At 43.1% G+C, this 22,891-nt stretch overlaps 1 protein-coding gene across 6 annotated transcripts in view; it reads left to right on the forward strand.

The window, feature by feature from the left end:
* Positions 1–22,891, forward strand: part of LOC308080809 (CLIP-associating protein 1-B-like) — a 92,469-nt gene that overhangs the window by 51,113 nt on the left and 18,465 nt on the right. For 3 of the 6 annotated variants that reach the window (XM_080422821.1, XM_080422823.1, XM_080422826.1), the window contains 10 exons: positions 666–833; positions 5,386–5,432; positions 6,202–6,402; positions 11,576–11,671; positions 12,138–12,320; positions 13,102–13,206; positions 17,518–17,615; positions 18,273–18,296; positions 20,020–20,273; positions 20,845–20,908. In XM_080422821.1, the coding sequence (XP_080278947.1) occupies positions 666–833; positions 5,386–5,432; positions 6,202–6,402; positions 11,576–11,671; positions 12,138–12,320; positions 13,102–13,206; positions 17,518–17,615; positions 18,273–18,296; positions 20,020–20,273; positions 20,845–20,908 (1,240 nt within the window). The remainder of the gene's footprint in view (positions 1–665; positions 834–5,385; positions 5,433–6,201; positions 6,403–11,575; positions 11,672–12,137; positions 12,321–13,101; positions 13,207–17,517; positions 17,616–18,272; positions 18,297–20,019; positions 20,274–20,844; positions 20,909–22,891) is intronic. The other 3 variants (XM_080422822.1, XM_080422824.1, XM_080422825.1) reach the window with 3 other exon arrangements.

Here is a 22,891-nt window from a genome sequence, read left to right on the forward strand (position 1 = left end):
GAAAAATACTTGACCTTTACATTTATTTAACAGGGATGATCTTTCTGAGGATTTAAACCACACCAGGGAACATGTGGACAGGGACTTTAATTCAGTTACATTTGTACCCTCTTGGAGTTAAATTGATAAATTAAGGCTGAGGATTTTACTGTGTGCAATACACACTGCATTTCTGTTCCTAGCCCAACTGATTGAGAAGCCGCTGAATTATTAAAGAATTAATGAAATATTTGAATCAAGCTCCTTGATTTGACCCCTTACCCAGAAGTTTCTATGGTAGACGAAGCTGTGGTTCAGATTAATCCATCATAGTCCAGCACCCTTGTCATAATATTATTACAGCCAAATTTCCACTTTAATTCTGTCCTTGAAACACCTCAAAAAGGCTTTGTGCAAATCACCCATCCTCTCCTCTCCATATCGTTATGTCTGAGTCATAGTGACGGGGCAGTGGTCAGCCGGCCCGCCCACCCATTAGCCAATTTTAATATAGGATAGGATTTAGGAATGCGACAAAAACTAAAATATCTCCATGAATTCAAGGCTTCATGGGGTGTGTAACTGAGAGAAAATAAGTAATTTTTTTAACTGCTCCTTTAATCTCCTCTTGTGGACTGCAGCCAATAAGTACGCGAATACCAAATGTGTATCCCTTGCGGTTGCAGGTGTTACTGGGGTTTCCATGGTCACTTCAGCCGAGAGGCGGAGCAGCTGTTCCAGAGCCTGGAGTCGTCCTATCAGAAGGCTCTGCAGGCCCACCTGAGGAGTGGAGACAGCCTCATGTCACTCCCCGCCTCGGACCGATCCTCATCGTCCTCACAGGAGAGCCTCAAGTAAGACCCCCCTGTCCCCACTCCCCACCAGTATTGATTGACTGTAGCGATTGATTCTTAAATGTGTTTTATTGATTGAGAGGAGGTGAAGAAAGAGAAAATGTGCATGTGGAGTGAGGGAGTGAGTGCAGTGGTTCTCAAACCTTTTTTTTTAAAGGACCCGCATAACTGCACAGAGTTACAGTCTATAAATGTCCATTTTGAACCCTTGAGTGAGTGAGTAACTGATTAGGTGAATATTGAATCTGCTCACCGCCAAAGAACTAGGTTTGGAAAAAATACAAGACCAATAAACTATTTTATTCATATAGTGCCTAAATGATACTGTAGGTGGAACGGGGGAAAAAAGTACAGTATATATTCTTTTCACTTGCACCTTTACTTTTGGCACTAAATGGTAAAAAATTAATGTTTGGACTGGAATCTTGGAATAGAGATATTCTAGGAGTTGATACATGCTTATATGAAGGTTAATACTGCTTATTTGGAGTTATAAACTGAATTTATAATCCGAAGGTACAAATATATGCAAATTCTAAAAGCCACAGCAAGTGCCACATAAGGGCATGTTGATTGATTAGGTCAGATGAGGATCTGGGTGACAGTGGCTACTGTTTAGAACAGTGCTAAAGCCTGTGTTTCCACAGTTAAGACACAAGTCGCATGATTAATCAACAGAAGGTTACACCTACATGGGTAGACCAAACCGATATAAATGGAGTGGATGCTCACTATCAGGACAAAGTGTTCTACGCATGCACCATTGTTACTAGTTACCAGGGTGTTATTGCTGCTTTGTAATTTTCCTTTTCGAGCTCCGAGAGACTGACGGTAAGAATTGAGAGCGTGTTTACACAACGATAATATATTTCTGATATGGTTTATAGTTTTGTGTGTATATTTCATGTCAGTAATTTGTTGTTACGTTGTTGTTTGTGTTTACTTTTTTAGGTTTATAACCTGACTCTTTACTTAACTAATGGCCTACTGGCTTACTGGCCATACTGGCCTAAAAGTATTAGAGTGTGTTGGTATTGTGTGTCAGTATAATAAAACCATCAAAGACACAGGTCTGAGTTGTGTCCGCTAACTCGGTTGCTCAAATACCCTCTACAAGGGGAGATCTATTTAGTTGCATTGCTTGTGTGACTGGCTAGATAATTGTACAATCACAATGTATTCATTTCTGTGTTTTTCAATTGTAATTTTGTTGTTGATAAATTATTCTATATACTGTTTTTATGTTGTTTTATCTCATATGATTATAGCCTATAGTATATAGCCTATATCTGTTGCCCGAACCATTATAATAATTGTATGCTTTTCAAAAACAAAACAAAAACAGACTTAATTGGAAGGATTCACATTTAAACCTTTTTCAGTTAATGTAGCCACTGCCACCTTCCTGTGACTCCATTTGGGGTCCTAACCCACAGTTTGAGAACCTCTGTTTTAAATGGTATCACTGTAATCCTTAACCATCAAAACATAGATGTAGACATCACCTATTCTGTATAATCATGTTTTGTTTAGGAGATATGATGCAAAATACATAATTTGGTTATGGCGGAAAGTAAAATGGCTGCCAAGGCCACTGGGGAGTTTTTTGCGATGGCTCCATATCCAAAATTGTTCAGGGCCCCAAACTGTACAAGTGTACCAAGGTTCACTTTTATGAAAAAGTGACAGAACTTTGGACAAAACCACACAGGACTACCTCACAACATCACTGAATTGACCATTAACTATTCACCTGAACAGTTTATGATGTTGTACATGATATTATTGTAATCATTGACCATCAAAACATAGGTGTAGAGTAGACATCACCTATTCTGTATTATCATGTTTGGCTTGGGAGTTATGACACAGAATACATTATTTGGTAATGCGGAAAGTAAAATGGCCACCAGGGGGCGTTTTTGCGATGGCTCCATATCTGAAAATGTTCAGGGCCCCAAACTGTACAAGTCTACCAAGTTTCACGCTTTTATGAAAAAGTGAACGATTCACCTAAATTTTTTATACCAATCCACGGACTACTAGCGTATGTCTTTGGTGGATTGCAGATTCAACAAGCCCTATTTGATTCCCAGCTACTTGATCAGAGCGGAAACAGCATCACTGTCTAAACTTTATTGAATGACTGAGAAACGAACCCCTATCCCTGGAGGGTAGACAACACACGTCTTACCGCTCGCTCACAATGCGGTCTCCAGTGGCGTACGGTTGAAGATGAACGATGTAACAGAGAATGACTAAACTCTATCACAGACAACTAGGGTTGCCACCCGTCCCGTAAAATACGGAATCGTCCCGTAATTGGAAACTAAAAGACGCGTTCCGTATTGAACTGATAAGGGACGCACTTTGTCCCCGTATTTTAAGGTCGGGGAATCATATGAAAAAAATCATAATTTATATAATAATAATTATAATGAAAAATGATAAATAATAAATAATGATAAAACAATAATAAAATATGAAAGACAGGGCAATGATGTGCTGTCCTGTCTCTCCGTCTCCGCTGTGTGACTGGGAATGTGAGAGTTCAGCTGTCCGCAAGTCAGTCAGTGTTGCCAAGTATAGTGAGAGAAATGAGCCAGCCGACCTACAAAAACAAGCCAAAATTTGTCCAAAGTTTTGTGGGAAATAAGAAGACTTGGCAACTCTAGTATGACGTGAAATCGCTAATTCTCATTGGTCGTGAGCTGCTGAGCGCACTCCCAGACAAAATGATCCCATTGTCTGGGAGTGCGCTCAGCAGCTCACGACCAATGAGAATTAGCGATTTCACGTTGCTAAGATACGTTCTGTGCGGTTGTGCCAATCCTCTGTCTGTGCGCTGCCTGTCATGGTTGCCTAGTTACTTCTGCTCAGCTCAGTCACTGCATCACCGGGCAGTTTGAAAATGTCTACAGCAGACACTCCACCACGTCCTAAAAAGACAAAACGCCTCCAGAAGTACAGACGTGAGTGGGAAGAGGCAAACCCCTGGCTTGACAGCGTCAGTGCAGATGTTTATAAAGCAAACTGCAAAGTATGTAGGCGTGTGTTTTCTGTGGCGCATGGTGGACTGACTGACATCAGACAGCATGCCTCAGGAGAGCAACATTCCCGAAATATAAGAACTTCAAGGACCCAAGCACAGGTGTCACAGTTTTTCATGACTGAAACATCTCCTGAGATTGATTCGGTATGACAGTGAAAGTGAGTGGTGGAAAGTAACTAAGTACATGTACTCAAGTACTGTACTCGAGTATAATTTTAAGGTATTTTTATTGAGTAATCAGGGGCACCCAATCGAAAAAATAAGAATTAAACAACATAACCCTAACCCTAAACCCGAAATAAAGTAACAAAAAAAACAATATAAAGTACCCAAATCCGCGGAATTAACCGTCTAGTTGTTGTCTAATATAATCCACAAAATACATTAGTATAAACCCATCTTGTTTGAATATTTTATTAGGCAGAAATTGTTTTTTGTGATAATAAATTGGTAAAATCAGGCAAAAATATGAATTAAATAACATAACATAACATAACTCCTAATCCTAACGCTAAAACCAAAATAAAGAAAGCAAAAACTGGAAAAAAAACTAACCCAATCCGCCCAGAACCGTGAAAAAAACGGACCCAATCCGACCCCTCGCGCGTCCGCATGCACGCGCGCGCAGCGCATGTGCAGTGCATGTGTCCCTTATGCAGCGCAGTGCATGTGTCCCTTATTTCGTTTTCTGAAAGGTGGCAACCCTACAGACAACGAGCATGACCATACTCCGTCATTCATGTTTATTGTCCTGTCTTCCTACTTGTCTATGAGTTGGTTTTTCATTTCATTCTCTGTGCATTCTTCAGTAATTTCGCGTCTACTTTATCAGTGGATCCATTACACTTGTCAGCACTAGTATTGGAGTATTGATCCCAGTGTCTGTTATCTCAGGGTAACGCCCGTTTTTCCTGTGCCGTTATTTTACAGCAGCAGAATAACAAAGTCAAAATGTATCTTAACCGCATAAACGCTGTATGCTTAGTTGACCGGAGTCCCCCAGGACTCTACACTAGGCCTGCTTCTTTTTTCCCCTCTACACCAAATCTCCGACGCACAAGCCAACGCACAAGCTCACAATGCATCGCGTTGAGAGCTTGTAGATCGGCTATTGGGTTTGTGTGGTTACAAGCCAAAGCAGGGTTGATCAATGACCCCCCCAGTTTGATGTGCATTAGGCCACGGACCCCCATTTGATACGATTTTTATCTTTTGGACCCCAATAACTCTGAGAGTGTACAAATGGTTCCATTTGTACACTCTCAGAGTTACAGACCCATTTGGCTCCATTTGGCTCCTGTCAATCAATCATTTAGCCTGGGACCCCCTGGAACCCTCTCAAGGACCCCTGGGTGTCCCCGGACCCCACAATGAGAACCAGAGCTAAAGAGGAAAGGCCCAAGAAATCATCACTGAACCACAGAACAACTGGAATAAGTGAAAATAAATATCGTTCAGGTTTTATGATGACGGTTTGTGTTTGTGTGTGTGTGTCCACAGTCGCCCCCAGGCTGTGAAGAGCTCCGTGGGAGGAAGCATGGCCCGACGTAAGGACACGCCCCTTTTCTTTTGATCACTTATGGACTGCCGGAGTAGTTTCCACTTATTCATAATTAATGTGATTTATGTCAAAGGGTGTGGAAAGAATTAACCAGGCAAATGCTATAGCAAATCCTTCACCTCGTAAGTAAGTGGTTTAGTCAGTAGGTGTCTAAATTTCTCGGTGGAATAGTAGGAAGACCATCGACAACCACTGCAGATGTACTAGCTATATTATATTAACATAATAATATCATACAATTTGGTTACTACAATAATATTTTATTAATTAGACTAAGTGTCGGATTGTAGCTGTAACAATGCTGTTACAATAACATTGTTGGACTTACCTGCTCTACCAATTCTCATTTGGAGGTACTGTGGTGTTCTAAAACCCTTGGGTAAAGTAACCAGCGAACGACTGATACCAACACCAAACCACCAGTAAACTAATACTTGTTAGTTGCCTGCGGTCGGCTCTGTACTCGGCCGATCTACAAGAGGTTGTAGAGGCGAAAATAGAAAATTCTAAAACATAGCCGATCTACAAGATCGTTGTGACTTGTGAGTTTGAAACAATTTTAAAATGTAGCCAGGTTGAACGTGGTTAAAGATCGGTACACATCTTGCATAATTGCCTATACCGACGTCGTCAAAATAAAAGGCAGTGGCTCTACTAGAAAAGAAACAAGCTTCAACACCATACTGAGTGATAGTGTGGTGACAGCTGTAGATGCAGAGATGGACAGTGTCCTTGACTGTTATCTCCTCCCCCAGCCAAAGTCACTCAGCCCGGCAGGACTCCAGCTGCGGCCACGTCTCCGGGCTCCCTCCAGCGCTCTCGTAGCGACGTGGACGTCAACGCGGCTGCCACGGCCAACGCCAGGACCAGGATGCCAGCTGTGACCGCCGCTATGACCGCCGCTTCACCCTTCAGCTCGGCCGCCGCCCTGCCCCCTGGCTCCTACGCTTCCCTGGGTGAGACTGCACGCACGCGCACACACACACACACACACGCACACACACGCGCATGCACACGCACACGCACACACAAACACAAACACACACTATTACTTTATTTGTCTTTTTGGCATGGACAATGCACATTAACCCATTAAGACCTGAGGCCGATTCTACAAATGCGTTCTAAATCAGTAGTTCTGACACTTACAAGATTTTTCTAAAACTTTCAAAAATAGCAGATGTACAAGCTGTGAGCTGTGAGCTTGTATATCTGCTATTTTTTAAATAGCCAATGCGATTAATGACACAGATGCCTTCCTGGCTTTAATGGGTTGTTTAATGAACACTTAAAACATGATTTAAAAAAACAACAACTAAGAAATACAAACATAGCAATAAAATACATACATTTCAAAACAATCTTTGCATTTGAACTGAACTGAACTGCATTTCTAATTAAAAAACAGTTTCACACACACACACACACACACACACACACACACACACACACACACACACACACACACACACACACACACACACACACACACACACACACGTATGCTGTTATGTAATCACAGTGATGATTCCTTATTTTCAATGAAAAGGACCAGTGTTTTTCTCCCTCAGAGCCCCATAAGTTAAACATAATTTCATCTTTTCAGCAACAGAGCGCCTCACTTCTAATTGCCTCACTTCTAATTGTGTTCTCAGTAGAGATCATAAGCCGTGACCAGCAGCCATGTGCTCCAAGTCACGCCTCAATGACAACATCTGCCGTAGGAAGTTTCAAACATGCTTCGTCACGGCAGATTCATGTATTTTCATGCAAAGCGCTTAGCGTTTAATGTGATCATTGAATTATTTGTGTTGAGGGTCAGTAGCATGACATGCATCAAGCCTAATAGCATTACATTAACCCCTGAAAAGGGTAAATGAAACCCGAGGCTGATTTTGTCGTTTGTTTTCCAGTTCAGATTCAAACTATAGCAGCATAAAAACATGGCAGGGTGCATTAGGCTTACCTTATTAATACACAGTGATGCAAGCAACACAGCCGCAGCTAATCAAGTTAATAATGAGTTTTTAGGCTAGCACCTTGGCGTTTTCAGCCGCGGAAACCCTTGGACCCTTAGGCATGACAGTACTGTCTATGCTTGCACTTTGGCACACCCATGGCTAAATCTACATGAACACACTTCTTATTATTTTAATTCGTTGCAGCTGTATGGCTTAGCATGAAATGATTTTTTACATTTTTTATAATACATTTTTATTTACTTTTTCTTTTTTTTCACAGAAAGTTGCGACATAATAGCATGCAATGTTTTTAACCTGCTCTAGTTTTACTTTTTTATCTGAATTGGAAAACAAACTACTCAGCCTATAGTTTCTTGACCCTATTTTATACTTTTTTAAAGATCTACAAGCTCACACTCTGTCATGATGCGATGCGTTTTGTGAGCTTGTGGATCAGATATTTTTGCCATTATTTTTTATATGTTTTTAATGGTATGACTTGCCCAAAACAGGGACACCAGTTTGAAAGTGGTTAACCCCTCCACTGCTGACAGACACAGACCCAATCCAAAGGCTTCAACCACAGCATCCGTATTCTGGGGAAAACATTTGGGGTTTAACACAGTGACAACTGAAACACTGCATTCAGTCCTTCCTACCGTAGCCTCTCCCCTGGGCTCTCCCTTTAACATTTTAGCCCCTAACCTATTAACCCCCTGTATGTTGTATCTCTCCCGGGCTCCGCTGCCTACGTTTTGGGCCTCGTTCAGACGGCTCGTCGTCTGGTAACACGGAGGGTAAGATGTGTGTCTTTCATACCTGGAGGAAAAGGGAGAGTTTAGTCTCCTCGTTGCCTCTTACTTGACTGTGTCTTGTTTGACCCTGTGAATAAGTGAGTGGTGGAAGTGTCTCTGCATGGACATGTCTCTTGCATGTTGTTTACCCTTAAACTCTTCCTAATAAATGTGGGATAGTTATTTAAGCTGTGATTTCACTGGGTTCTAGGGTGGGCACCTGTGTAGAACCCTGGTCGTATGGAGACGGAGGAATGAGAGTGGGTTTACTCTTATCAGTGTTGGTGACCCTCAGGGATGCTTCATTGATTTTAGGAAATGCAAGTCCAGAAAGCTTTGTAAATTTGTAAAGTCTGGTATCCCAGAACCACCCTTTGCAATGCTTAAAATTCTGAACTACGGTACTCTATTGTATAATAAGCAAAACGTTTTTACCTGGGTACTTCAAATAGACACTGGAACATGCTGTAAGATACTGGAACACTCATTAAAGGTCCTGGCACACTAGAAAGCATCATCGACGCAAATCACGCGAGTCCGCCTGTTGACATTGTTTATTTTATTTAAAAACAGACTTGTGTTTCTCGAAATGAAAACAAACACATATAGACTGCAATACAACTTTGAAATGAAAAGAGGCTACCGTTTCTGAGTTGCTCCAACTCCTTTTGGACGGTCTGTGGTGCTTCAAAATAGAACCGAGAGCCGACAGACGTGTCAACAGGTTTGACGCGCCTCCAGTGTAGCTACAGCTGTGGTAAACAATTTATAGTTTGATGACGTCAGTATCTGGTGCTTTCAGTGTCTCAGGGCCTTATTATTATAAGTCTGCATGTTTATTGCAGGAGGTGACTGACTGATCTTTCGACAAGCATCTTCCTCAGAGCCAGTCTTTTGACTCTGAGGAAGATGCTTAAAGGTTCTTGCTTATATACTATCCTTTACTCTTGAGCACCAAAACCCTTTCATTTGAAACTTGGCTGACACTTTGGACTTCATACTTGGTGGTACTCTATATCAACAATACATTTAAGACACGGCAGTCTGGCGACTGCCATATTTAGTCCATTGACTACGACTCGTACTTACAATTTACATCATTGCTGACTATTGTCCAAAGAATACCATGGTTTTGTTGGATTTTCAGAAGAAGCCACTGTATTCCACATTTCAGTACAGTATTAACATCAACATGAAACAGTGAGTGGGATCGTGTCGACTGGTGAGAGCAGAGTTATTGACAATAGCCACAGACAGACAGACTGATGGACGGGCAGACATATGGACAGGCAGATCGAGAGACATTGATCGTGTGACTCTACACTAGCATACATTGATTGAGGTGACAGAAATGCGAGAACATCCTCAGCACAGACACAGATGTCACACACGCGTGCACACACGCACGCGCGCACGCACGCACGCACGCACGCACGCACGCACGCACGCACGCACACACACACACACACACACACACACACACACACACACACACACACACACACACACACACACACACACACACACACACACACACACACACACACACACACACACACACACACACACACACACACACACACACACACACACACACACACACACCAGCTAACAATCAGTGAATATCTTATTGTCTGGTCAGCAACCCATGTTGCCTCTTAGTTCAATATTGTTAAATAAACAAGACATGCTCTGCATGCCCTCCATGCGGATCTAGATCGTTATGTTGATGATGTCCTATTGACAATGTGACGCCATATTGACCTCCAAATGGAGTTATTTGCCTCTCCATTGACTTCCAGTATTAAAAAAAGAAGTTGAAAACGTGTTATACAAATATTTGGGGATTGCACGAGAAATTTGGCGCTGATCGCTCCAGTGGTTTGCAATATTAATCGCGGACACATGCGCACACACACGCACAGACACACGCACACACACCCACAGAGATCCTCTTCTACGTGGCTTGCCTCCTATACTAGGAGCCAATGCCGTAAAAACCACGCCTTGCATCATTGTAACGTCAGAAAGTCATTTAGTTCTGTTGTAGTGCTTGTTGCTCTGGACAGATTCATTTTCATGGTCCCCACACATTCACACCCAAGAGCCGAGACAACATACTGTACTTCTTCTACATGGGTTTACTGTCGATTGATTTGGACTGTCTTCATACACAGCAAAATGTGGTTTTGCCGTGTATGAACTGAAGTATTCAGTGCTGGTGAAAATCCGGTTGAATCCGTAGCCAGACGATCAGAGATCTCCGCCTGCCGATACGGTTGGTGACATCTGAATTCAATGTAGGGGTGGAAACAGTTCAGAGATTTATTTAAAAAATGACGGCATCGTAGAACCAATGCAAGGACTTTAGGGCGGTCCTTCATGTTGGAACGGTACCAGGATTGGTTTTCAAAGCGGTGGGTGTATGTTTGTTGGCACTGGTTTTCTCCGCCGTCCAAGCCCGTTCAATTAATTTTGAATTGCCCAGACGTACAGGTAGGCAGAGATCTCTGATTGTCTGGCTGCACGAGACCACCATAGAGGTAGATTATGTGTATATCTGCATGTGATATGAATGGATTCCTCTCTGTTTCTGTCATGGTGTATTTGTATGGTCACACAGCAGGACTGCACGACACCGATAAATAATCATAATGAGATTGTTATTGTTGTTATGTCTCTGGTGAATATTGTGATTTAAGGTTTTGAGTTGTGATTCAGTATGTGTGTCCACGGGTTTATCTTTTTACAGACTGAAGGCCTTTACACACTGGGGGTGTGAGGAATAAATGATACGAAAATGGTTGACGAATATTTAGCATCCAAACTATTCATTTGATTGACGGCTCATTCATGCAGGTTGATGCCTTTATTTGCGGTGCGGAAGCTCTGATGACACACACGTGTAATATTTGTGTTGTGTGTGAATTAATTTACTCATCATAACACAAACAATTTGAAAAATATATATAATTTTGGGCAAATTAATCACACAGTAAAAGGCCCAGATGTGTAAGGGCCATAATAATGTGCACACTGATTGGTTTGGCTGAGAGAAAATTACACATCAGCCACTTTGGATGATGCTATTCCAAATGGAGTCCATTAATTAATTAATAACGTTTTACCTTCTCTTTTCTTTTGATCCTTAATTTCATTCCTCTACCCTTTCTCTCTTTAGTTATTCTACATTTTAGTCACTTTGTTGGCATGACTGTTTGACACACATTCTTGGTTATTAAGCATTACTCATTTTGTCTCTTTGTCCCTCCCTCCCTCTCTCTGTGTCTCTCTCTCTGTCTATCTGTCTGTTTGTCTGTCTCTCTGTCCGTCTCTCCGTCTCTCCCTCTCTCTCTCACCTGCTCTCTCCTCAGGTCGAGTGAGAACCAGAAGACAGAGTTCAGGAAACGGCCCTGCGGTGACAGACAGCCGAGGGCGGAGCCGAGGCAAAGTGGTCTCCCAATCACAGCGTGAGTAGCTCTTTATATCAACTGTGCAACTTGACACCGCTGCGCATCAGGACGCCGTCAGGTGACTCATTATGATTTCACACAGAAGACGTGAAGCCATGGAAACTCTGGAAAGGTGCATTTGTCCACATGAACTGCAAATGAATGGCAGTTCATGCATAATCCACCAGGGGGTGCTGGCACCCAACGCAGTGTCTCAACTACACACACCTCTAGATCAGTGGTTCTCAAACCTTTACGTTTCAAGGACCCCCCTTAACTCTGACAGTATACACAGGTCCATTTGGTTCCAAAATCTTTTCAGAAGGGTTTTAGTGGATAATACATATCAATTTTGCGGTCCTTCACATGAAAATATTAAGATAACCTCTGCTATAAGCATCACCCCTAGACTAGTACATCAACAAACGTTTCAAACCAAAGATGTCAACATTTCTAACATCAGCCTATATTGTCTTCATTTCAGCTGGCAGTCGGTCCGGCTCCCCCGGCAGGCTCCTCAGCTCCACGTACGGCCGGATCCCCCGGCCCACCATGGGCACGGCCGCGGTCACCAGCACCCCCAGCATACCCGACAAGAGCAGGCCCAGAGGCCCGGCTCGCAGTCAGGGCTGCAGCAGAGAGACCAGCCCCAGCAGATCAGGCATGGGTAAGATCTGGACCCGCCACACAATACAGTACATGCATACACACATAAGCATAGGCAAGGGATGTGTGTGCACACACATTCTTCCTGTGTTTTGTCATGTACACGCGCGCGCACACACACACACACACACACACACACACACACACACACACACACACACACACACACACACACACACACACACACACACACACACACACACACACACCAGTCTACCTTGCATTCTCTTAGTCAAGGGGTTCACAAACCTTTCCATGCCAAGAACCCCCAAATAGCCATAGCGTCTGGCAACAGCCCCAATATTGCAAAATGGAAAAACAACGGGAAAATAGCACGTCTAACGATCTGCTATTTTCAAAAAATAAATATAAATTAACAATAATGTCATTCCCAAAATATGGAAGCCAGGTTGGAAGTGGTTAAACTGGCACAATAATCTCATGAATTGAATCTGACTTAAATGTGGGAGCCTCCCACATTGAAAAAAACCTATGCTCTAGTTCTTCTGGTCATGCTAATCAGTGTGTCTAATCCACAGTCTCTAAGCCTCGTCCTCTCTCCCTGCCTGAACTAACTAACTCTCTGTGTCTGCAGTGCCTCAGGCAGGTGTGTCACTGTCTGGCTGTGTGTGCTAAAAGCTAAACCTCTTCCTCCTCCTCCTCTTCTCGCGCTGCTGTCTGTCTCTATCCTCCCTTCTCCACCCACTCTCTCTTCTCTGTCTGCTGTCACGTCACGTCACGCCTTCGCCACGTGTCACTCCCCCCCCCCCCACTACTACTAGCCCGGAGTCGAATCCCCCGGCCCAGCATGAGCCAGGGCTGTAGCCGCGACACCAGTCGCGAGAGCAGCCGGGACACCAGCCCCGCTCGGGGCTTCTCTCCTCTGGGTGAGTATCTCTCTCTCTCTAACACGACCTCCTCCTCCTCACCCAGCAATCTGAGGAAGCCAGACACTGCCCTCTGCTGGCCATGGAGACTCCCTGCATGCAACTGCATGTTTTGTTGTCACCCTTTTTACTGTACTCTCTACTCTGTTGTTCTATTCTACTCTGTGCTCTTACTGCACTATAATCTATGCCAGGGGTTTTCAAAATGTTTACATTTCAAGGACCCCCCTTAACTCTGACAGTGTACAAATGGAACCAAATGGACCCTAACGGGTCCATTTGGTTCCATTTGTACACTGTCAGAGTTACAGACTTGTAAGGGTCAATTTAGAACCCCCTCAAGGAACCCTGAGAGTCCATGGACCCCACTTTGAGACCCTACTTTACACTGTTTTATTCTACTCTTGTCTACGTTATTGTAACAGTCTCTATTAAGCGTGCCAACGTGTCGTCACCAGCAGAAGGGGCAAATCAGCCTGCGGGGGCGAGGCATTGGGCGTGGCATTGGGCAATGTTAAGTCAACCTGGTTTTTACCCCTCAAAGATGTCCGCAGCTACCAAAAGACACTTGTTGACGCCCCCTTCAGGATTTTTGGCACGCTCTATAGGCTCTGTGCGTAGCTGTAGTCCCAGGGTTCCCAAAAGGTGGAATCCTCTTTTCCTGTTCTTGTTCACTTTCCCATGGCTTGGTTTGATTTGCTTGGCAGTAGATTTGAGACGGAAACACGCACAGTATGAAGGTTTCATATTTGTTTTATCGTTCAAATCCGCTTCTCAACCAATCAAAGCTATGGGAAAACGGGTATGCCACCCTCTGGAAACCCAGGTCTACAGCTAAGCTGTGTGCATTCACACCTAACTATGGGTCCAATAGGTTTTACTCAGGCCAGGAGTGACTGATTAAATCAGCCACCCCCCATCCCACAGCTATTCTATTCTATTCTATTCTATTCTATTCTATTCTATTCTATTCTATTCTATTCTATTCTATTGTACTATTCTACTTCTGTTCTTTTCTATGTTATTCCTCTCGATGTTGTTCTATTGTTTGACTCTGTTCTATTCACCATACTAATTTAGTGAGTGTGTTGTCAGTGACTTGCAGTATGTGAAGTACACAGAATGGTAGATCAGAAGGCTGTTCTGTAGCCTTTGCTCTGTGAAATCAGAGCCTGAACCTCTACTTGCGTTGTTACAATTTTTACTGTCTCAAGTCGTTTTGTTTCCTGCTGTGGTGTCGCTCTGAATGGTAAAACCATCATACATGGGATGGTATTGCCACGCAAGTCATTACTTACTCGCGGTGACATCCGTCGGGTGTGCAGATAAGTGTGAACTGTGAACGCCATGTCGCTATCACGTGACCTCACTTCCTCCTGTCCAACCTCTACTTGCAGTGACTCGCCGTCACTCCCGTTCTACCAGCGCGCTGTCCTCTGCAGAGTGTTACTCAGGTGACCGCCAAGACCGCACGACTACTCAGCTGCTGGCCAGTTTATCAAATAAATACACAAAAAGTCAGAAATAATTACCCAAAAAAATGATTTGAAAGCATAGTAGCAGACTAATTCGTTTTTGGCTCTTTTTTCTGTACCGTTTCTGATAGTTAATCATTCAAGACAGTATTTATGACACTTTCATTTCAATCACAATGTGTCTTCTTATACTCTTAGCATGATGTTAGGGTCATGGGTCATTTGACCTTTCCCCTTAATATTGGTTATTTGTAATAAACATCTTGGATTTATGCTTATTGAATTGTTCACGGACGTCCACAGTCCACACCAGGCACAATAACTATAAATATAACTAACTTGTCATTATAGCCGTGGTGTGGACTCTGCCATCCACTTACTGTAAAGTTTGAAACGATTTTAACTTTACGCTTGATTATGAGGGTCTCATTGAAATGCCTAAAATATATGTAGTACCTCGTAAAAAGAAAATGCAAAGCAGCTTTTTAGTACACAAGAAAAAGCATCAGTGTTACATTTGTACACTCTCTGAGCTACAAAATGGATAAATTAACAGAGGATTGACAGATGATAGATCATGGCTACGATACATCTGTAAAGAAGCCAATGTCCTCAATTTATTTTTGACGCATTGTTCAAAGCATTTATCAAATGCATCTAACTGGGTTTGACTGTTACCTGGCCTACAGTAGCTGAGTGGTCCTGCTTTATGAAACACATTCTTGCATGGACATCACCCCCCTGCCACACACACACACACACACACACACACACACACACACACACACACACACACACACACACACACACACACACACACACACACACACACACACACACACACACACACACACACACACACACACACACACACACACACACACACACACACAGAGAGCCAGAGATAGATGTCTACTGTATTTGTCTCTGGTCTCAGACCAGTATAGCATCGTCCCAGTTTGTGAAACTTAACACCAGCCACCAGTCAAAGGCATCACTGTTGCTTGTAGGTTGTCTTCTCCTATAGACACTAATGGTGCTTTCCCAAAGCATAGAACCGATTCGACTATACTCACCCTTTTTCCCCGATATAAGCAGATGGTTCGACCTCGCTATGAAGACATTGAGGGGGTCCAATCTGCAGTTGAAAATTAAGCTAGTCGAGTTAGTTCTATGCAACGGAAAAGCACCATAATAGGCATCCAGCAAGCTGCTTTTCTATTCTAAAAGCATCTTTTAGGGCTGGTAAAATAGTCAAAGTGGCTGTTGTAAATTTTGTAATCAATCAACCACTGAAGCTAGTGGATTGAAAAGTTACCATTTGAGGCAGGAAGGCTTGAAAATCTACTAGCATCACATAGGTGTGCCAATGTGATGGTTGGTTATCTGATAGAGTCGACGAACATAAGAGCCTTTTGGTGACTGATATTAATTTCTCACGGTGGTACACGTTGAGCAGAAAGCTTCTCCCTCCCATAGCCAATTCCTGCGGTCCAGGACTTTGCGTTGCCTCAACATCCCTCAGTGTTTTGCAGCCGCTTTTTTAAAAACAAAAATTACTGCCATGGTATAATTTTCAGTGAATGCTATTTTTTATTATTATGTCCCTGTTACTTGATGTTAATTTAGCTCTTGCAACCTTTTTGTAAATGTGACGGCTGATATAGATTAATTGAAGCTGTTTTTATTTGTCTTTTTAATTTATCTGTGCTGATGAGTTATCTGACTGCCTCTGCACTGTTCATTGCACATTTTGCATTTTCTGTTTACCTTTGCAGGTAAAGATTTTATTGCTGGCTTCTTCTTTTTTTCCCTAGACATTTATTTTTAATGATGTATGCAATTCATGTGATAGTGATAATAATACCTTATGTCGAGTGCTCCTTGGTTTGTCCCCAAATCATCCATGCACCAAGCTCCCTTTTTGACCCATTTGCTTGCAGGGGATCAAAGTTCAGTCCATTCAGAATGTCATGACTACACGGCACCAACACATCATATTTAACCACTTGAACCCTATATACTGCAGTTGACCGGGGTCTGTACTTGGCCTCCTAATATTTTCCCTCTACACCTACAATCTATTTGCCGAAAATAGCCGATCTACAAGCTCACGTGTCATATTGCAACACATTGAGAGCTTGTAGATCGGCTGTTTTCGCTAAATGTTCGCCTATTACAACACGCCCCGCAATAGCGACGCTAGAGTTCATGTGGTTAGTCATCCTTCATATGTCCTTGCCATCGGTGGTGGAAAAAAGTACTCTAATGTTTTACTTAAGTAAAAGTATCAATACTGCAATGTAGAAGTACTCTGTTACAAGTAAAAGTCTGGTGTTCAAAATTTACTTGAGTAAAAGTTCACAAGTATTGGTATCAAAATGTACTTAAAGTACCAAAAGTAAAAGTACTGAAATGTTTGAAAATAGCAGATTTACAAGCTCAACGGTTGTGAGCTTGTAGATCGGCTATTTTCAAATAGCCTAGGTATAAAATAAGACTAAAGTGGTTAAAGTATGTTTTATAATGTAATGATTTATATCTGCAAAGTAATTAGTAACTAAAGTTTTCAAAATAATTGTAGTGGAGTAAAAGTACAATATTTGCCTCTGAGATGTATTGGAGTAGAAGTAAAAGTATTGGAAATTGGAAATACTCAAGTAAAGTACAAACACCTCAAAATTGTACTTAAGTACAGTACTAGAGTACATGTACTTAGTTACTTTCCACCACTGCTTGCCATGCTCTCTGTCTCTGCCTACTGGGCTGGGTTTCAGTAGAAAAACCCCGACCTTGAACTAACCCTCCCCCCTGTGTCCCCTGTGCTCTGTCCCAGACCGCCTGTCCCATCAGGCTCGTATCTCCGCCTCCGTCCAAGCCATGAGGATCCTCAACACCGGCACGGACGTGGAGGCCGCCGTGGCCGACGCCCTGGTAAGAACATGGACGATTCATCCACCCCTATAGGTCTAATAGTTGGTTATATAGGTCGGCTCTGTGCATAAACCGTAGCCCCGAGTTTCTAGAAGGTCGCATATACCCGTTTTCTGTTCCTCCCGGTGAAACTACTCACTGTCGAGTGAAAAGAAGCGGCCGGTTGACACCAGTGTTTCCCAAACAGTGGGTAGTACTGTACATTTACCCTTTATTTTTTGTTTCCTACATTTAGTTTTTAGTTAAACATTTTCAAAAATATGTTTCCACCAAATTTTCATAAAACAAATTTAAGAATAAATAAATCAAAGAAATTCCATTAACAAAAAAAAAAAGAATAGTAGTGAAAATAGCAGATCTTGTGAGCCTGTAGATCGGCTATTTTCACTAGTTTGAGACATCAAATTTCTCTTTTGGGTGTTGAACTAAAACGTTTGGGAACCACTGGTCTACACACCCTCCCTCCCCAAGACCAAACGGTAGTTGTTGGCAGTGACAGAGACTACATGTGGGAATCGACAAAATGAAAATAATTTATATAATATAAATACTTACATTTGTAGAATACTTCTCCTGTCAAAGTGCTGTAATTGTAACCCAGGCCTGTTAATTGTGATGTAATTGACTCTCTACTCTTCTTCCTCGGGTCAATCTCAGCTGTTAGGAGACTCCAGTCGTAAGGTACTTACATCGATGAGTTCATTCCTCCTTCTGTTGCATGCAAAGCATGTTCCATCACGCAAATGCACGACTTTTCCTCCACATTATCACATAACGTGAACGGTGTCGGGGTTCCTACGTTTCCTCTTTATTTGCTATATTTTAATCTGATTTTCTTCTTTCTTCTTGTTTTTCTTTGTGATTTTGAAAGTGCAAAAAAATGCTCTGTTTTTATTAACATATTCGAAATAAACATGACTAAACTAAAAACTAAACTCTGAAAGTCTTCTGAAATTTAAGAATGAAAAAAAAAATTTGTAACGGTGAAGGAACATTATTCAATGATTCATGGATGTTTTCTATAGCTGTCTGTACTTCTATGTCTGTGTAAAACCTTGAGATTTTCTACATAGACGTGTGTAGGAACCCTGAACATTAATTGTCCCGTTCTGGCACCAAGATGGTTGATTGTGTTGTGGGGTCCTTGCTCCGTGTACCACATAGATACATATGTAGCCATGACGTACTGGGTTTTAATCCCACTCATCACCTGTGTCGCCCGTTATCACCTATACCTCTGTCTTCTTTTTCTGTCCATAAAGGCACTCAAGCATTAACCACTTAAGCCCTATATATTTTAGGTGATAAATGGCGAAAAATCTACTTACAACGCATCGTATCACAATGCGTTGTGAGCTTACAGATCAGCTATTTTCACTATTTTTTTTTATTTTAGATATGTTTGATTTTTTTGACTGGCATGCTGCCACCATGCAGCGGGGTCTGTCTAAAGTCATCATCAAAGAGCAAAGATACTAATTGTAACAAAGCGTAGCGACACAGGAATCGTTCAAATAAACTCACCCCCTTCAGCATGGCATCAAACGCATTCCCTCCGTGCGACCGCCCATCCCTTTGAAATGCAGCTGCATGGTAGATGTTAGGAAAGCGGTGCTGTGCTTTAGCTGTTGAATTAACATGAAGCATTCTAAAAGCATGACACACCAAGAACGGCACAATAACAACAACACAGATGTTTTAAAACGCCCATCTCTCCTCCATCCCTCTGCTCGCTGGTTAGGAGTTTTAGATCGTCAACGCATGACCGCTGTGAGCTCACAACCCTTGGGGATTTTTGTAACATATTTGTGATATCCGACATAACGGATGTCACAAATGTATGCTCCGTCGTACGAAATGCCCTTGCCGAAAACAAGTATACATCGTAACTAAGTACATTTACTCAAGTACTGTACTGTACAATGTTGAGGTATTTTTTACTTTACTGGAGTTTTTCCAATTTTCTGTACTTTTACTTCTACTCCACTACATCTCAGAGGCAAATATTGTACTTTTACTCCACTACAATGATTTGAAAACTTTAGTTACTAGTTACTTTGCAATTATCAATTATTATATCATAAAACATACATTAACCACTTGAGCCCTGTTTTATATATCGGCTATTTTCAAACATTTTAGTACTTTTACTTTTGGTACTTTGAGTACATTTTCATACCAATACATTTGTACTTTTACTCAAGTCAATTTTGACTTTTACTTGTAATGGGGTATTTCTACATTGCAGTATTGATACTTTTACTCAAGTAAAATACCGGAGTACTTTTTCCACCACTGGGGTTAACGCCAACCACTACTGTCTCCACCATCCCCTCTTATTTCCTCCCCTTCCTCCTCCGTCCCCTCCTCCTCCTACTCTCTCAATGGTTCCCTCGGTTTCCAGCAGCGGCGGCCGGTCAGGCGCCGGTTCGAGTCCCCGGGCATGTACTCGGACGACGACGCCAACAGCGACGCGTCCAGCGCCTGCTCGGAGCGCTCGTACAGCTCCCGGAACGGAGGAGGCATGGCGCCACACTACATGCGGCAGACGGAGGACGTGGCGGAGGTGCTGAACCACTGCGCCAGCTCCAACTGGTCCGAGAGGAAGGAGGGTCTGCTGGGCCTGCAGAACCTGTTCAAGAGCCAGAGGCTGCTCAGGTACGGCCCTGTGTGTGTGTGTGTGTGTGTGTGTGTGTGTGTGTGTGTGTGTGTGTGTGTGTGTGTGTGTGTGTGTGTGTGTGTGTGTGTGTGTGTGTGTGTGTGTGTGTGTGTGTGTGTGTGTGTGTGTGTGTTTAGGGGTTAGGGTTAGCCTTTTTTTGCACCATGGCGCATTGTGAGCTTGTAGATCAGCTATTTTCAGTCCACAACACTGGCTTTAAAGGAATAGTTCACCCCCAAAATGACTTTTTTTCTATAATTAGATGACCGGCAGCACTTCCGGTAGGAGACAAAGAGTCTCCTTTGTGTCTGCCTACCGGTCCGCTGATCATCAAATGATTGGCTTAGGAATGCGACAAAAAAAATATCCATGGGGTGACTAATTGATAGAAAATAAGAAATAATTTGGGTGAACTATCCCTTTAAGGTAAAAAATGACAAAAAGGTCAAGAACCACTGACCCAAATCGCTTAAATGACAAAATGAGGAATTAATTAGTAATCTCTTTCTCTCCTTCTCCTCCCCCCTTCTCTCTCTCTCTCTCCCCTCCTTCTCTCTCTGTCTCTCATAGTCGTGTGGAGTTGAAGAGACTATGTGAGATCTTCACCAGGATGTTTGCAGACCCACACAGCAAGGTAAGACCCCCCCCATCCCCACAGTGCATGCATCACACATATCCCCTCCCCTCCAGGTTGCATGATTGACAGCGTGTGTGTTTCACAGCGTAAGGTCCAACTAATCAAAATGACAACAGTAACTAACTGAGTGTCTTTTTGTTTACATTGCATGTCTGTCTGTGCGTCGCTGTGGACTCTAACCCCAGAGAGTAAGTGTCCACTCACATTTTGATCACATCAGACTGGTTTATTTATGTAACAGATTTTAAACTAATATAACACAAACACGAAGCAATACAATACGTTTTCTGAAGTTCTTATGGTGTTGTGTTCTGTCATGTCTAATCGCCACTGGGCTTTTAGAAACTATTACTTTATTTAATCATTAGTGATGTCACTAACTGGAAGACTTATTTTTCCCATCTACGGTTATCATTGGATATACTGGGAGAGATACAGTAGGGAAGTAGGTAGGTAGGTAGGTACTGTAGGTAGGTAGGTAGGTAAGTAAGTAGATAGGACAGGACCAGGAACAAATACAGGTGACCCATTTGGTTCCATTTGTACACTCTTCAGGGGTTGAATTAACACTAATTCCATTGTGAGGTGCAGTTTTTTACAGTGAGCTCTTGACCTAGCCTGGTAAACCCTCCCTCCGGAAATCTCATTTCCATTTGATTTCAAGAGTGAGTCTGGCCTGATCCGCCTTTCTGCAATATTGGCTATGTACGCCAAACGGACGAGCCTATCAGCGTCGTCGCTCATTGTTCTGTGATTGACAGCTTACGTTGGCCAATCAGGTGGCGAGTTCGAGTGAGCCCAAAACACGAACGGCAGCCATCTTTTTCTTGTCCGCTATATTCTCCGCTATTTTTTTGAGGGACAGCGAGTGCATTTTCCGGCAGCGGCTGCTGCCGGTGGCGGCGGCGGCGGCGGCGGCTGGAGCTGCCGGTGGCGTCAGCTTTGGGAGTGTGCTGCGTTTGTGTAACGCACTCCCCACTAATATTATTTACGATTCTGTGCCTATCGGTACATAACTCGGACGCCGCTTAGTCGAATAGCAGACCATCGGCCGGTCGTCGCGGGCACTCGCGCCTGGAGGCGCTCGGGCGCGACTCCTTGGCCTCAAGGTCTGCTGATTCGGCGCGGCTCCGTCATGGTCCAAAACTATACTTTATCGGCGGAAAAAGAAGTTGACTGCCGCTCCTCCACCGGCAGTTCCGCGACTGCCGCTCCTCCACCGGCAGTTTCCGCGGCAGTTCCGCTGCTCCGCTGGCAGCTGACGCTCCACCGCCGGCAGTCACTGCCGGGAGCTGCCGCTCCTCCACCGGAAGTTCCGCGGACGTTCCGCGGCTGTTGCCGCTGCCGGAGAATGCACTCGCTCCTTCTGATTTTTTTACTTCAAAAAGCTCTCTAACTTCTATTTTGAGGGACGGAATTTACTTATAAGATATCGTTTGGATAGAATTGAGTTGTTTAACTTCATATATGTGGTCAATTAATCATGACAAAGCCTATTTAAAAATAAAAATTTAGAGAACCGGTAGGGGCGGGCAGTGACACCCATGTATCCGAATAAGGCAACCCATTTTGGGCATGGCTGTCTCAAAAGTCCCGTTGCGTCACATTACACTGGTGAACTGCTGATTGGCTGAAGGGGAAAAATTATCATTGGCTGAAGGGGTTGTCAGTCAACGGTATTACTCCCGCCCAACTCCAGCCCACAGCCAATATTGCAGAAAGGCGGATCAGGCCAGACTCACTCCTGGAATCAAATAGAAATGAGATTTCCGGAGGGAGGGTTTACCAGGCTACTCTTGACCCACAGAGTACATTGTTTTACGTCAGATTGACACATCCTTCTCACTATAGGGTGATTGGATTCAAGTTAGTCAAATTGTGGAAGTTGCTCTTTAATGTCTGTGTGTCTCTATCTAATGTCTCCAACACTCACCTGTTTGTTAATTACCTGTTGGGATTAACAGCAACATGAACGCACAT

This window comes from Gymnoscopelus braueri (genome assembly GCF_963280865.1).
Source record: "Gymnoscopelus braueri genome assembly, chromosome: 24".
NCBI classification, from domain to species: Eukaryota; Metazoa; Chordata; class Actinopteri; order Myctophiformes; family Myctophidae; genus Gymnoscopelus; species Gymnoscopelus braueri.